The sequence below is a fragment of the Gekko japonicus genome, unplaced genomic scaffold (assembly GCF_001447785.1).
Source record: "Gekko japonicus isolate JY-2015 unplaced genomic scaffold, Gekko_japonicus_V1.1 scaffold1076, whole genome shotgun sequence".
In the NCBI taxonomy this organism is placed as follows: domain Eukaryota; kingdom Metazoa; phylum Chordata; class Lepidosauria; order Squamata; family Gekkonidae; genus Gekko; species Gekko japonicus.
The window spans coordinates 325,266-341,095 of record NW_015162512.1 but is presented as its reverse complement, the minus strand read 5'-3'; the positions used below and the strand labels follow the sequence as shown (position 1 = coordinate 341,095).

Here is a 15,830-nt window from a genome sequence, read left to right as displayed (position 1 = left end):
ACAACCATTAAGATAAGTTATAACTACTTCAATTTTAACAGAAAATTGAAAGATTGGTTAGATTCACAATTAATACAGTATTTGTTATGAACATTTGAATAACTACTATTTTTCTAATCTCAAAAACTTGCTGAAAGCCATAGGATTTTGGGATATGAGGGGTATAACCTTGAATTCATGTAGCGTTAGAAGATTAGAAAATCGAAGAATAATACATTCCTTAGTGAAGGTTTCGTTATGTTAAGGCGAGTGTTAACTGCACTGTGCTGTGTCTTTATATCTTGACTAACTTAGTATCTATCTTTTGTCTACCTTCAGAACCATTTTGTGTATTCCTCCCAGGACGACGGTATAAATTTTTCCGCTTCTAAAAAGGTAAGTATAGGAAACCACTTTGCACTAAATTTCAGATCTGGCTGGTTTGTTCTGGCTGTATTGCATCTCCCGGTGATGCTTTCCATTATGTATTGGTCCCAGAGTTTTTGGAACCAGTCTTGTATAGTGGGTGGGTTAGGATTTTTCCATTTTGAGGCTATTGAGGTTCTTGCTGCGTAGAGCATTGTTTTGAGTATGCTTTTGTGGTGGTGTTGATCGATACTTTCTGGCCAGATATCCAACATTAAGTTTTCAGGAGTGCAGGTAAGATCTATGCCAAGGATTTGTTTGATTTTCTGCAGTATCTCCATCCAGAAAGGGCAAATGTGAGTACATAGCCACCAACAGTGTGCAAATGTTCCGATTTGACCACATCCTTTCCAACAGTATGGCGGATATTTTGGGGATATTCGTGCTAAGGTTTGAGGGGTTAGGTACCATCTTGCGTTTATTTTGAGTCTGTGGAAGTCTAGGGAATAGGATTTGGAGTCCACAATACTGGATTTCCAAATTCTGGTCCAAGTATTATCATCTAGTGTTGTTAGGCAATCTTCTTGCCAAGGTTGTTGGTAGGAAAGTGAGGGAGTTTCAAAGGTATCTAGTAGCATTTTGTAAGTGTGGGATATCAGGCCTCTGTTTTGAGCACTAAATTGTTTAATAATAAACTCTAGCTTAGTAAGTGGTTGGGACATAGTATCTCTAAGTTTATCATGTGTTATAGCATGTTGGATTTGTAGGTAAGTGTACCATGGGAGTTTGGATTTGAGTTTATTTTCCAGCATGGTTTTGGGGTAGAGACCATCTTTAGTTATAATGTCACAGAACCTAAATATGTGAGCATTTTCCAGCTTTAAGGCGAGGTCTGGTGACACAGTGTTTTGGAACCATAATTGAGAAGCAAGTGTGGTAAGTCTGGATGTGTTGGGGAGCAGTTTTCTTTTTATCCTATTCCAGTATTGTATGGAAGGGTTTATGATTTTGTTTTGTTTGAGATGCAGATTAGGCTTGCTAGTGTTCCCCCAAACTAAAGTATCCGTTGTTGGAACTTTAGAGATGTCTGCTGTCAGGCTTACCCAAGGAGGTGAGTTTTGGGTTCTTTGCATTCTGATGATGTTAGTTAGTAGGATCGCTTTATAATAAGTAGAGAGGTCTGGGAGTCCATACCCTCCTCTAATTTTGGGTCGACGTAGGATTTGATGACCTATACGGGGTTTTTTATTTTTCCATAGGAATCGTCTTAGTGTTGTTTGCCAGGTAGTTAAATCCCTACTTGAAATGGAGATGGGTAATGTTCTAAATAAAAATAAAAATTTAGGTAAAATAAAAGATTTAATTAAGTGAAATCTTTCCATCCAAGATAGATTCAGCTTTTCCCAACGTTGTATGTCTTTTAAGACCAAATTGTGTGTTTTATGATAGTTGTTCGCTAGGAGTTTGTTGAGATTTATTGGTACTTCAATTCCTAGGTACCTAAATGATTCAGTGATCATCGTAAATTTGTGAGTTTTCGTTAATGTGGCCATGACCGTTGGAGTTAAAAGAATTGGGATGATTTGTGATTTTGAGTCATTTATATTGAGGCCAGATATTAGTTTGAAAGAGTTTAGTATTGATTTTAGTGGGGGTATGGAATTTATAGGGTCTGAAATGTACAGTAACATGTCATCAGCAAAAAGCGACATTTTGTGTTCCATGTGCTTAGAGAGTACTCCTTTAATGTTTTTTTCCTGTCTAATAGCGTGGGCTAAGGGTTCGATGGCGATGGCGAAAAGGAGAGGGGATAGAGGGCATCCTTGCCTAGTTCCCTTTTCAAGATTGATAGGATTAGAGAATGTGCCATTCAGTTTTAGTTTCGTGGTGGGGGTTTTGTATAGGTTCTGAATGGTCTGTATAAATTTGGGCCCGAAATTCATTTCATGTAGGACGTGGCATAGGTATTTAAAAGAAACCGTATCGAAAGCTTTTTCGATGTCAAGACTTAGAAAGGCTGCTGGGATTTTGGTGTGTTGGCAGTGTTGTAATAGTTGCAGCGTTCTCAGAGTGTTATCTGAAAGGTCCCTGGTGGGTATAAATCCTGCTTGGTCATGGTGTATGTAATTTGGTATGAAAGTATTAATCCTTTTGGCCAGTATGGCCGTAAAAATTTTCTGATCCTGGTTGAGGAGGGATATTGGACGATATGAAGTTGTGTGCAAAGGGTTTTTGTCTGGTTTGGGGATTACTACCGTGGTTGCTAGATTCCATGAGGTGGGTATGGTTCCTGAGTTCAAGATGTGGTTGAATGTTATTGCCATTTGTTTGGACAAGAGATATTTAAATTTCTTGTAGAATTCTGATGGGAATCCATCTGGCCCAGGTGTTTTCCCATTTTTGAGTGACCGGATAGTATCTAAAATTTCTTGTTCCGTTATGGGAGCTTCCATGAAACTCTTGTCATCAGTAGACAATCTCGTATGTACTGGGAAGCGTTTGGATTCTGCATTGAAGGTGACTTGGTCTATCGGGGTTTGTGAATATAGTTCTGAATAATATTCATGGAATCTTTGTAGTATTTTGTCTGTTTGATTTACTACCTCACCTTGTTTAGTTAGAATTGCAGATATATGCCTGTTATCAGCTTGCTCTTTCACTTTATGGGCAAGTAGTTTTAGACTACGTGGAGATTTGACCCAGTATTTTTGTTTAGTATAAAGTAACTGTTTTTTGATGTTAGAAGTGTCCAATATTTCCAGTTTTTTCCTTTCGGACTCTAGTTCTTTTCTTATGCTTTGTGATCCTGATATTTTGTGTTGTTGATCTAGAAGTGTGATGTTTTTTATGGTATCTGATTTTAATTTGTTCTTTTGTTTATTTAGGTATGCAGCTTTTGAGATGATCGATCCCCGGAGTACTGGTTTCAAGGCGTCCCATATTACACAGGGAGAAGTCTCTTGTGTGTTGTTGTTAAGCATGTAATTCTTGATTTCCTCTTCCAGATGTTCTGTGAATTGTTGATTTTGCAATAAAGATATATTCAGCGACCATTGTTTATTTGTCTTTATATTTTCTTGTTTAATGAGTGAGCAAGTGAGTATATCATGGTCTGACCACCTGTGCGGTTCTATGGTTGAGCTATCTACGTGTTGGATGAGAGATGGAGATAGTAAGATAAAGTCGATCCTGGAATGGACCGTGTGTCGTGCTGAAAAATAGGTGTAATCATGCTCCCCAGGATGTTTTAGTCTCCAGATATCAGTGAGGTTGTGCGTTTTGAATAAGCCATCTAATTTTGTGAGCTTGTTTTTAGGGATGTTGCAATGTGGAAGATGGTGAGATTTATCAAGGAAGTTATCCACAATGTAATTAAAGTCTCCACCTAGCAGAATTTCCCCTTCCGCAAACGTTTTTAGAAGGGTGAGAGTGGATTCAATGAATGTTAGCTGCCCTTCGTTGGGAGCGTATATTGTAGCAATGGTCATTTTTTTGTTATCCATGGTGCCTTTTATAAAAAGGTATCTACCATTTGGGTCAATCAATGATTGGTCTAAAGTGAAATGTATGTTGCGAGAAAGGAGAATAGCCACACCACGAGAATTCGAGCTACCGGGGGCTAGGAATTGATTGGGGAATTTAGGAGTCTTGAAAACCATACGTTCCGACTTTTTCAAATGAGTCTCCTGTAGAAGGATGATATCAGGATTCAGTTTCATCAGATCAGTGAGGACTCTACGCTTTTTTATGGGATGGTTCAGGCCTTTTACATTGTTTGAGATGATTTTAACACAACCAGCCATCATGTATCAATTTAGTGCAAGTTGGGTTTCCTACCTGCTGCGGGATGCTTCTGAAGTATGAACCTGAAGGTAAGTTTGGGATGTGGTCTGCGACAATCCTCAGATGGTAAGTAAGATTATGAGTCTTGGGAGTCAGATGTCAAGAGAGCTAGTTCTGAAGGGAGTAAGAAATCAAAGATAGGCAATTAATTTTTAGTTGTGGGTTAGTCAGATCAAAATGTCAAATAATTAATGTTAAAACTTATTCTGTACACTTCACCAAAATAGTTCAGATACACTGTGATGTACAAAGTTCAAGGTAAAATAGGGTTAGGCTAGGTTTTTAGTTATTGCAGACGTTGGAGTATAGGATTGTGACACCAAATTAATTAATTATGATTGTGGTATATGATAAAGCTGATGTAACTTATGATTGTCAGTACACACAATAATAAATCTTAAGACAATTGATTGAAATCTGCAAGATGTGTTACCCTTATTCTCAAGGAGGACTAGAGAAATGTAAGAATGTTGAAAAAAATTGAGTCAATTAACTCAGTGGTTGTAGAACAGTAAGATATATACAATCAATACAATAAAATTGTGAGGTTGGTTAACAATTTATATGTACAAATGTGATTTGGTTAAACTAGGCTCAATAAAAATAACTTCAACAGTGCGATATTAGGGTAAAAAAAAGTTATTAAAAGTTTAAAATAATAATAATAATAAAAAAAAATATTAGTATGAGCAAATTTGTATCTAAACGGTAGGATGTTTTTATTTTTAAGTGAATAAATTTAATTAGATGTTACCAATGTTATTGGTAATGTATTTTAGTTATTTATTAATACTAATTCTTATAATAACACAATATTGTATATTTTTCTCTGAACTTCCACTCTCTTAAAACTGAGAGAGGAAGACTGGGGAGCTCCCTGCCCTTCTCTTATATCCCCAGTGAGTATTCCAGAGAAAAAACAATCAAGTGCAAAACCTCAAGAAGGAATAGCGGTCTCCCTCCCCCCTCCCCCCTCAACCCCCTTTTAAATATTTAAAGTTTAATCAGACAAGAACAGCAACAGACTATTGTGTCAAGAAGCTTTTGCATCAGAATAAAAAACATAATACAAAAACGGCATGCACTTTAAGTATTGAGATTTTCATGACGCGCGGTCAGTTACAGCATTGCCTTGGAGTGATCCCGAAACGTGGCTCTGCTTCCCGCAAGGATGCAATGCTGAGACTGAGCGTGGAGAGTTTGCCTGGTGAGATTGTCATGGAGGCGTAGTCAGTACAGGGTGTTGCTCAAGTGCATGAAAAGAGCAAAAGCCTTTGATGGAGTAAATGGAGATCTTTCAGACTTCGCCAGGATCCGGGACAGCTTTTGTCAGTTTCAGTCAGTTATCGGCTTCTTCAGCGTCGGACGAGACAGGCGATGTGGTGGAGTGCCGTCGTTTGTTTGTTTGATTGGAGAAATCCATGGCCGCTCCAACATTGAGGTGGGATAGTAAGTTCATGCCATTCTCTTTATCAGAGATCTTGTGTGTTTTCCCTCGGAGGGAAAATTGTAGAACAAGCGGAGTCAGCCAAGTATATTTTATTTCAGCTTCTCTTAAGGCGGTAGTGACCAGTTTCAATTCTTTACGTTTCTGAAGGGCTTCTCTGGGGAGGTCCGGGTAGACTTCCACTTTCTGGCCGCTATAATCAAGATGGCCATTCTTTCGTGCATAGGTTAATATTCTTTTCCGAAATCTATTGTCTATCAGGGTAATCATGACATCTCTAGAGGGTCTTGTTTTCAGCAGAGTGGTTGGACCTAGACGAAACGCTTTGGTGATTGTGGGCGATTGGTCTCCTTCCGTACCGACCACTTGGGCTAGCCACGTTGATAAGTGGAATGCAAGATCTCCGGATTTTTCCACGTCCTCCTTCAAGCCTCTGAGTTTCAGATTGTTCTGCCGTATGGTGAGATCTAGTTTCATAGTTTTTTCGGCCAAAAGTTCCTCAGTTTGTTGCATCTGTCTTATGTTGTCTTGATTCGCTAAACTGTTCTGTATGGCCATCTCCGCTGTGTGATGAGTTTCTTTCATGTTTTTTTCTGTATTTTCGAGCCTTTCATATAGTGGTTGGAACATGGTATTAACATGGGTAAAGAAGGTCTTTTCCATGGCTATTAAAGCGTCTTTCAAGTCCGCTGCCGAAATTGGCGCGATCTTGTCAGTTTCAGTAGTAGCGGCCGCCATCTTATCTACTGATCGTTCCTCAGGGCCCGGAGTCGAGTTAAGATTAGAGAGTTCTGACCTGTCTTTGTCCTTCTTCAGCTTTTTCGTCGAGGGTTGTGATTGTTTAATAGTGTTGTGCTGCATAAATGGCGTGTGCGATTTTTGCTGTTTAATGTTATTTTGGGGGTTGAGTTGGGACGGGATCGGCGGAGCCAAAGGTTCAGGCAGCCATCACCTTAAGTCCCGCCCCCGGAAGTCGTGGCCAAAGTATTTGAGCTTCAGTTTCATTATCTGGCCTTCCAGGGAACAGTCAGGGTTGATTTCTTTTAGGATTGACTGATTTGATCTCCTGGCAGTCCAAGGGACTCGAGAGTCTTCTCCAGCAACATAGTTCAAAAGAATCTATTCTTCGGCGCTCGGCCTTCCTTATAGTCCAACTCTCGCAGCCATACATGACTACTGAGAATACCATTGCTTTGACCATGCGGACTTTCGTTGGCAGGGTGATGTCTCTACTTTTTATCATGCTGTTTAGGTTCCCCATCGCTTTCCTCCCAAGGAGCAGGCGTCTTTTAATTTCATGGCTGCAGTCACAGTCTGCGGTGATTTGGGATCCCAGGAACGTGAAGTCTGTCACTACTTCCACAGCTTCCCCTTCTATTTGCCAAGGAGTGATGGGGCCGGATGCCATGATCTTAGTTTTTTTGATGTTGAGCTTCAAGCCCACTTTTGCGCTCTCCTCTTTTACCCTGAGCAAGAGGCTCTTGAGGTCCTCTTCACTTTCTGCCATCAGAGTGGTATCGTCTGCATATCTGAGGTTGTTGATCTTTTCCCCAGCAATCTTAATTCCCGCTTGTGATGACACTGTCTAACCATCTCATCCTTTGCCGTCCCCGTCTTCTTTGACCTTCAATCTTTCCCAGCATCAGGGTCTTCTCCAGTGAGTGCTCCCTTCTCATTTGGTGGCCAAAGTATTTGAGCTTCAGTTTCATTATCTGGCCTTCCAGGGAACAGTCAGGGTTGATTTCTTTGAGGATTGACTGATTTGTTCTTCTTGCAGTCCAAGGGACTCTCAAGAGTCTCCTCCAGCACCATAGTTCAAAAGCATCTATTCTTCGGCGCTCGGCCTTCCTTATCGTCCAACTCTCGCAGCCATACATGACTACTGGGAATACCATTGCTTTGACCATGCGGACTTTTGTTGGCAGGGTGATGTCTCTACTTTTTATCATGCTGTTTAGGTTCGCCATCGCTTTCCTCCCAAGGAGCAGGCGTCTTTTAATTTCATGGCTGCTGTCACAGTCTGCGGTGATCTGGGATCCCAGGAACGTGAAGTCTGTCACTACTTCCATGACTTCCCCTTCTATTTGCCAAGGAGCGATGGGGCTTCAAGAGGGGACTCAATAAATACCTGAAGCAGAGGTCCATCAGTGGCTCTTAGCCACATGGTATGGATGGAACACTGTGTCTTGGGCAGTGATGCTCAGTGTTCTTGGTGCTTGGTGGGGCAACAGTGGGAAGGCTTCTGGAGTCCTGGCCCTGCTGGTGGACCTCCTGATGGCACCTGGTTTTGGGCCACTGCGTGACCAGAGTGTTGGACTGGATGGGCCACTGGCCTGATCCAACATGGCTTCTCTTATGTTCTTATGTAATCCCTTGTGTCTACAAGGAAAGAGCTGTTCAGAGGTGGTTTGCCATTGCCTGCCTCTGTGTTGCGGCCCTGTTATTCCTCCGGTGGTCTCCCATCCAAATACTAACCAGGGCTATCCCTGCTTAGCTCCTAAGATCTGACGAGACAGGGGTAGCTTGGCCCATCCAGGTCAGGGCGGAGACAAAAAGAGGTGGGTTTGCCATCGCCTGCCTCTGCACAGCCACCCTGGACTGCCTTGATGGTCTCCCATCCAAATACTAAGCAAGGCCGACCCTGCTCAGCTTCTGAGAGCTGACAAGAACGGGCTAGCCTGGGCAATCCAGGTCACAGCAGAGACAAGCAGAGGTGGTTTGCCATTCGCTGCCTCTGTGTAGCAACCCCTGGACTTCCGTGGTGACCTCCTATCCCGATACTAACCGGGGCCAGCCCCACTTAGCTTCTGAGATCAGACTAGCCTTGGACATTCGGGTCACAGCAGGGCAAGTACAGGGAACAGCAAGACAGGCTCAGGAGGAAGAGCTCTCTTAACAGCCACGCCGGACCAGAGCAGTGGCCCACCTAAACCATCGTGGTCGGTTGAATGCGCCCGGAAAGCACATAAGCAAGGCCCACTGGAGCCAAGTCCTTGTCTGCTGACGGCCCCCCTGCACCTGACGTTCAAAAGCATTCTGCCTCAGACCCCAGAGGTCCCATGCAGCACCTACGACGAACAGCCAGCAGCTGACCGGTCCTTTAGAAGTCTGGCGACCCCCTTTTTGAAACTAAGCCTTGTGGGAGTTTCTCCTTGTGCACTGTAGTATCCCCTTGCATTTGCCTTGAATCTACAGCCAACCCTAGGGCATCTCTGAGTACTCGAATTATGCGAAAAGGGAGAAAGAAGTCGTTTAAAAACAAAAGGGCGCCCCCCCCCCCCCCCCCCGGAGCAGAGAACTGGTTCATCTAGTCCAGCACCCTGCCTCAACACAGCAGAGGGCCAACGAACAGGACAAAGCAACCGAGGCCTTCCCCCCTCAACGCTGCCTCCCAACACAGAGTTTCAGAGGTTTACTGCTTCTGGAAATGGAGGCTGCTTTTGCTCACCATGGCTAGCAGCCACTGATGTATCTACACTCCACGAATCTATCCCTGCCCCTCCCTTTAAAGCCACTTTTGGCATACCACGCTTGATTTTGTCAAGCTCTATGACATCGCCCTTCAGTCACCTTTTCCCCACTTAACTAAGAAGAACAAGACACTTCAGCCTATCCTATTCTATCGTATCCGTCCTTTGCAGAACAAGACGATCTGACCATGATGAAAAGCATACAAGAAGCCTGAATGAATTTTGGAGTCTCCAGAGGCATTTTTGTCTACCAGAGCATGGAAACGCCACGCCGCTGGCCACCTCGTTTGGCTCCCCCACCCCACTCCTCAGTGGCTTCTGGAGGTTTCATTGACTGTACACCTGCAAGCCTCTCTTTACAATCTGAAGAACCAGAGATTTTCTTTTTCTTTTTATTAAACCAAACCCCGAGAGTTTCAGAATGCTGTATCCCCACACCAGCTGCCGTGCTTGTACAGCCGCACTATGGAACAGCCATAATCAGGGTTGGCACAGTTCCAGGGAACTTCAGTTGGGTAGCCTTCAAGACGGTTGTACAACGGGAGACAGATACTGTAATGGTCTGTGGCAGATAGCCAGACCTCTCCTTCATATTTGAGGGGTTAGCAAGTAAAGGTTTTACCGCAGGACTTCCGAAGTGGCAAGGTAAGTAAGTCATCGGGCAGAGCTTTGGGGGCCTCTGCAGCGTGGTGCAGTGGTTAAGAGCCAGAGTGGCATAGTGGTTAGGAGTGGTGGCCTCTAATGTAGAGAACCATGTTTGATTCCCCACTCCTCCTCCACCTGAAGCCCGGTGCCTACCTCACAAGGTGCCTGTTGTGGGGAGAGGAAGGGAAAGTGACTGTAAGCTGCTTTGAGACTCCTTAAGGTAGACAAAATGTAAAGGTAAAGGTTCCCTCATGTCCCAAGGCGCACGGAACGCCCAGGAGACAAAAGCAGGGTATAAAAATTCCGCCCCCGGCCCTGAGACGGCACATGGAGAAAGAATGGACGTGGGTCTAGGGATTACACGTCCCCTTTCCTGGCCCTGAGAGCCGTGGATGGTGACTGCAAGTCTAAAGCCGCTCCTGATTTCACCTTGTGAATAGTTCCGAAAAGATCCCTACCCCCAATAGTGCTACAAGCAATTACACCAAGCTATTGGCAGAAGCAGTGACCATCGGCACTATCAGAGACGCTCAGAAGGGACCACCAGGCAATCCAGGGACTGGAAGAAATTCGGAAGTGCAAAAAGGTCACCCAGAACAGGAAAGAGTTCAAGAGGGACTGAGAAAGAAAAAGAAAAAGGGTTGCCAAGGATCACTGCATCAGCAGTACAAAGTTGGCATCCCTGAAGTTCAGGAAACTCTACCCCGGCCCAATGACATTTCCCCGCTCTGATTCAGTTGCGGCAAGAAGACTGGACTATGTTTTATCACTTTGCTGTTGAACTGCTTTTGTAGATGGCAGTGTCCAAAGCATGCAACGGGCTTCTGACATTTGAGAGTTGTTGGGTGATAGTGAGATATTGAAAAAATGGTATTTAGCAGAGATAAGATAGTCCAGCAGTCCCGGAATAAAATAATTCAGACTCAGAGAGTCCATGTGTGATTAAAATATAAAGTTTTTACTAAATTCTAGCATGGGAAGGGTAACTGGGATGAAAATAACAACAGAGCAAAATCGGCTACATCCTTACTCTACAAAGACAAAACTAGAAGAGAGAGATTATGGCTATTCTTCTTCTTCAGAACACCAAACAAAGATGGGAAGAGAAGCCATAAAATGCTAATACACCTTGACACTTTAGTCCCAATCAAATTCCTAGATTAGGGAGAAAATTCCCGGGTCTTCTACAGCTAAAGAACATTGGTTACATGAGAAACATGTGACTTCCTGTGAGTAACATAAACAAACATTTAACCCCAGATATACTGAGTGTTTTCAACTTGTAATACCCAACAAGAGTTAACTGAAAAATGGAAAGATCGCCCCATTTGCAAACACAGGAATGGCAGGCACTTTCTAGCATTTTTTCCCCCCCGATCTATGAAGCTTCCCATGCATCTGATTTGGATTAATTATTATTTGGACTTTTAGGCCACCCTTCCCTGCGAGCAGGGCTCAGGGACGCTTACAACAGAATGAGACAATAAATAAGTTAAAAACAATAATAAAATGCAGTACGGAATCAATAAATAAGCCAGGCTATTCCAAGATAGCGAGGAATCACCACAGAAGATTGATGTTATGCTCTCATGCAACACACCCGCCAGCAGTGGTTCTGAATGGGACACGCCAAAACATCTGCACTCATATTTAACAAGCTATCCTCTCTGCAGTACTGCTAGCCTAGACTTACAGGGCAATCCTAAATACAACCAGGGGTCATTTCCTGCAGGAGCGCACAGGAGCGGAGCTCCGGCAGTAAAGAGCCCAGGGGGCGGGCACATGCAACAAGCCCCGCCCCCTGCTCCCAGCAGCCCTCAGTCAGAGGAAGAACAGGTAAGTTGCAGAGCTCCCCCCCCCAGCCCCCCAGTCCAAAACAGTCCAGTGGCACCTTTAAGACCAAGTTTTATTCAGGCACAAGCTCTCCCTCCTCTGCGAGGACAGATCTGCACGTGCCTCCTGCCACCCCCAATAGCTAGCAACCCAAAACAGTGCACTGGAGCCCGAGTGGTGGGTGTTGCCTTCTGACACACTTCCGGTGATGTCAGGGGGTGTGGCATATGCAAATGAGTTATGTTAATTAGTTATGCTAATGAGCTCCTGCACCTCTTTTTCTATGAAATGACCCCTGAATACAGCCATAACCTTCTACGCACAAAATGGCCTTAGAAGGGTATAACTGTTTAAGGTTCAACCGTTTCTCTCTCGCTCTGCCTCCATTGACCTAGTATTGATCGGCTCACTGTGCCTAATAACCCTTTAACGTTCTGCTTACCTTTTAATTTAAATAGAGACCTCCCAAGAACAATTTGCAAAACCATCTGCAAAGGCCCACAAGCAGTGGTAAGCTAGAGGCCTCCCCTGTTGTTTATCCTTGGGATCATCAAAGGTGTAACTCAGGGGTGTCGAACTCATTTGTTATGAGGGTCCGGATCTGACATAAATGAGACCTTGTTGGGCTGGACCATGTGTGTCATAAAATGTAATGCTAGGTAGTGGAGATATAAACTTTATAAAGGACACAAACACAAAGGTTGTTCTTTTACTTAAAATAAAAACATGCTTAAAACATTAGCAGTCTGTCTGATAACAGACACCTCTTGCTCTGAATTACTGCATCAAAATGTCTGTGCTGTTGCAATCTTGAGTATGCTGTTCAGGCGTGTATCTGTAAGCTGCAAACCTATAACAATGCAGCAGCAGCAGAACTGGAAGAAGCAGCAGAAGACAGCCAGTTCCACTGCAGGCCTCATAGAAGCCCTCCGAGGGCCTGATCTGGCCCCTGGGCCACATGTTTGACACGCCTGGTGCAACTGCTTCTGAGCATTCAGGGTTCTATTTTACTACCACAGCTAATAGCTGTCAGAAGCAAGGATGAAGAATAGGGCTACTTCCCTTTTAAAGCTGTGCAAAAGAAAGTTAAGGACACACTTAAAAAAACAGCTTCAGATTGGCAGACATGAGGAGCAAGGCCAATTCAGTCCTAAACTTAATCAGAAAAATAGTGCCTAGTTGTTAAATTTTACATGCACTGGAATTCTGGATATTCCCATCTCTATCCCTTACCTGGATATCCCAGACTCACCCAATTTCATCAGAACTTGGAAGCAAAGCAGGGTTGGTCCTGGTAAGTACATGCATGGGAGACCACCAAGGAATACCAGGCAATAGTAAACTACCTCTGAATGTCTCTTGCCTTGAAAACCATATGGAGTCCCTATAAGTCAGCTGTGACTTGATGGCAAAAAAATCAAAGTACAAGCAATTTGCACCTGAGGTACATAAGTGCTCTACTGGTGCTTACAGTGACAAGCACGGGAGGCACTAAGAGAAGATATAAAGGGTTTGACTGGCATGTCCCCTGCATGCCGCAGGGCACACATTTCCCTCCCAGCATTTTGCAATAAACACCAGCATAACCAGGCTGCTTTGTAAAGTGGGTCTCCTGATTGGAAATTGGAATTTGGGTGACATTGGTGGTTTAAGTTGCAATGTGAACCTTAAGGGAGTTATGGGATGGTTGTGAATGGTTGTGTGAGTGTATGAGTATGGTTGTAGATCACCGAATGACTGCACCTTTAATTTCGTTGTACTATGTACAATGACAATAAAGTATATTATTATTATTATTATTATTATTATTATTATTATTATTATTATTCAACGAGTCTGCTGAGACCATCAAAATGAAGGTAAGTGCTCCGGTGGCACTCGAGGCATTTTGTCTAAGAATACAATTATTATCATTATTTATTAAATTTATAGACCACCCTCCCCAGTACAATGAGAGTATTAAAACAGTATTTAATACAATGAGAGTATTAAAACAGTTTTAAAAGAGGGAACTGTGATAGAGAGGAGAATATCTCCCCAAACCACACACATTTCCCCCCCCCCAGGGTGTTCCTTTCTAAAAAGGAAAATAAATCTGAAAAAAATCCAACAGCAATCAAAACCTGGAAGGACTGCAATGCTTACTGAGGAGTGCAGAAGACTTAACAGCTAGGTAACTTTTGCTCTGACAGAAAAATCTTTAAACTACAAACCATGGCTGATACATAAGCAAAGCCTAACAAAAGGACAGCTTTCTTTCTTGCCACCCTAACCAATAGTTTGCCCATTTTTGAGCTCATACAACCACCAAGTCAAAAAGCCTTACATTTTTAGTCTCTAAAATGATCTTCAAAGGTATCATCCTCTGCACATTTACTTGGAAGTTACTCAGTGGAACTTTCTTCCCTATAAACATGCACGGGAACTGCGTCTAACTATGCTTGTCTCCAGAACAACTTGCGAGACAAGCAGCACTACCTCCATTTTATAGACAGGTATGACTTTGGGGCCCGTTTCACAAGATCAAGTCCAGCTACTTTCTTACTGAAGTACCGCTAGACTATTGACAGGCATACACAACAGAATGCAGAGCACAGGTTAGAATGTTCGGACACTAGGACTTATCTCAAACACAGAAGTCACTTAATACACCTTCACGCCAATGGATCTGGATATGCTTTCAAATTACATAGTGTATTTCTGTGGCTCCTTACAACACGTAACTTATTAATTTGTATACAAATCTGAAAGACCAGTAAAATCAAAATATTAAACCCTCAGATATTAACAGCCTACACTGAACGTTTTCCACTTAACACATCAGGTGAATACACCACCTGATACTCGCTGGAAGCAAAAGAGACCGAAGTTGCACAGATTTCTTTTCCTTTTTGAGCACAGGCATAAACTTGAAGAAGTCAGAACATAACCCAGATATTCTGAAACAGGCCATTCTAATTAATGGCAGGCATGAAAGAATCCCCGCATCCATTACCACATCTCACCCAAAGAGAACACTCCTGTCTCTGACCAGATTTTTTTTTTGGGGGGGGGGGGTTGGATGTAGTTCTCCGTAAGCAAACAAGAGGCCAGTTTGCTGCCTAGGGTCAGTGTCGCCAACCTTGTTGACCATGTGTACACACTTTTGGAGTTTCCAGAACAGCAAATGGCCATCTCCACCAAGTAGCTGCCACGGAGACTAGGTGAAATTGCCAGCTTCTGGGAAGTTCCAAGCCAAGCATCCACCAGCAACAAAAATAACTGTATCTCTACAGGTGTTTCCTGAAGACAGAAAGGCGATACATCCTGGCCGCTTCAAAAACACCTACTGCTCCAAGGACACGAAGAAAAGCACAGATCAGCTCTTTCCTTTAAGGAAAAAAAAGTGCTTTGGGAAAGGTGAGCACCAGAAAACACACTAGTAGTACTGTACACCCCATGGTGCTCATGGGCAGTGTTCCCTCTAAGCTGAGTTAGTGTGAACTAGCTCACAGTTTTTTTAGCCTCCGGCTCACACATTTTCCTCTCAGCTCAGGAAGGAGGGCTCCAAAGCAAACTAATTGATGCAGTAGCCAAATCGCTCGCTCAGAACTTTAATGCCAGTACCTCACGAAGCAGAATTTTTGCTCGCAAGACTCCACAGCTTAGAGGGAGCATTGCTCTAGAGCAAACTAATTGATGCAGTAGGCAAATCACCCGCTCACAACTTTAATTCCAGTAGCTCACGAAGTAGAATTTTTTGCTCACAGGACTCCACAACCTTAGAGGGAGCATTGCTCACGGGCACCACCTTGGGGATCACTGACCTGGTACACTGAGTGAGAAGAGATGTTTGTTTTTCTTTATTATGACTCCAGTCACATATTCAAGACTTTTATTTTCTTTCAAAAGCACATTTCCCCCACTCCCCCAGAAATACAAAACAGCAGTCTTTCAACAGAGGCAAGTACTCTACCCTTAGCTGTCACTCATCTGGCCTTTCCCCGCCCACGTGAGCCCCACCAGCGCCGCCCCTTCTCACCTTAACATAAACAGAAACCTCCTCATCCTCCTCTTCAGCGTGCGCAGGCGTCAACGCCGCCGGGCTCGCCCTTGGGGGCACCTGGAGAGCGGCAGAGCTGGCGGCTCCCCCGGAGGAGGCCGCGCGGGCCGCCCGCCTCGGTAACCCCAGCAACCTCTGCACGCCCGCTAGGCTCCTCCAAGCAGCCATGGCCAACAAACCTAACCGGAAGCGGAAATGGGGCAAG

General features: G+C 43.7%; 1 protein-coding gene across 1 annotated transcript in view; it reads right to left on the bottom strand.

The window, feature by feature from the left end:
• Nucleotides 1-15,814, bottom strand: part of NDUFB11 (NADH:ubiquinone oxidoreductase subunit B11) — a 95,775-nt gene extending 79,961 nt beyond the window's left edge. Inside the window, exon 1 of the mRNA XM_015406167.1 lies at nt 15,605-15,814. Coding sequence (XP_015261653.1) covers nt 15,605-15,793 — 189 coding nt within the window. The 5' untranslated portion in view covers nt 15,794-15,814. The remainder of the gene's footprint in view (nt 1-15,604) is intronic.
• Between the last annotated feature and the right edge of the window lie 16 nt (nt 15,815-15,830).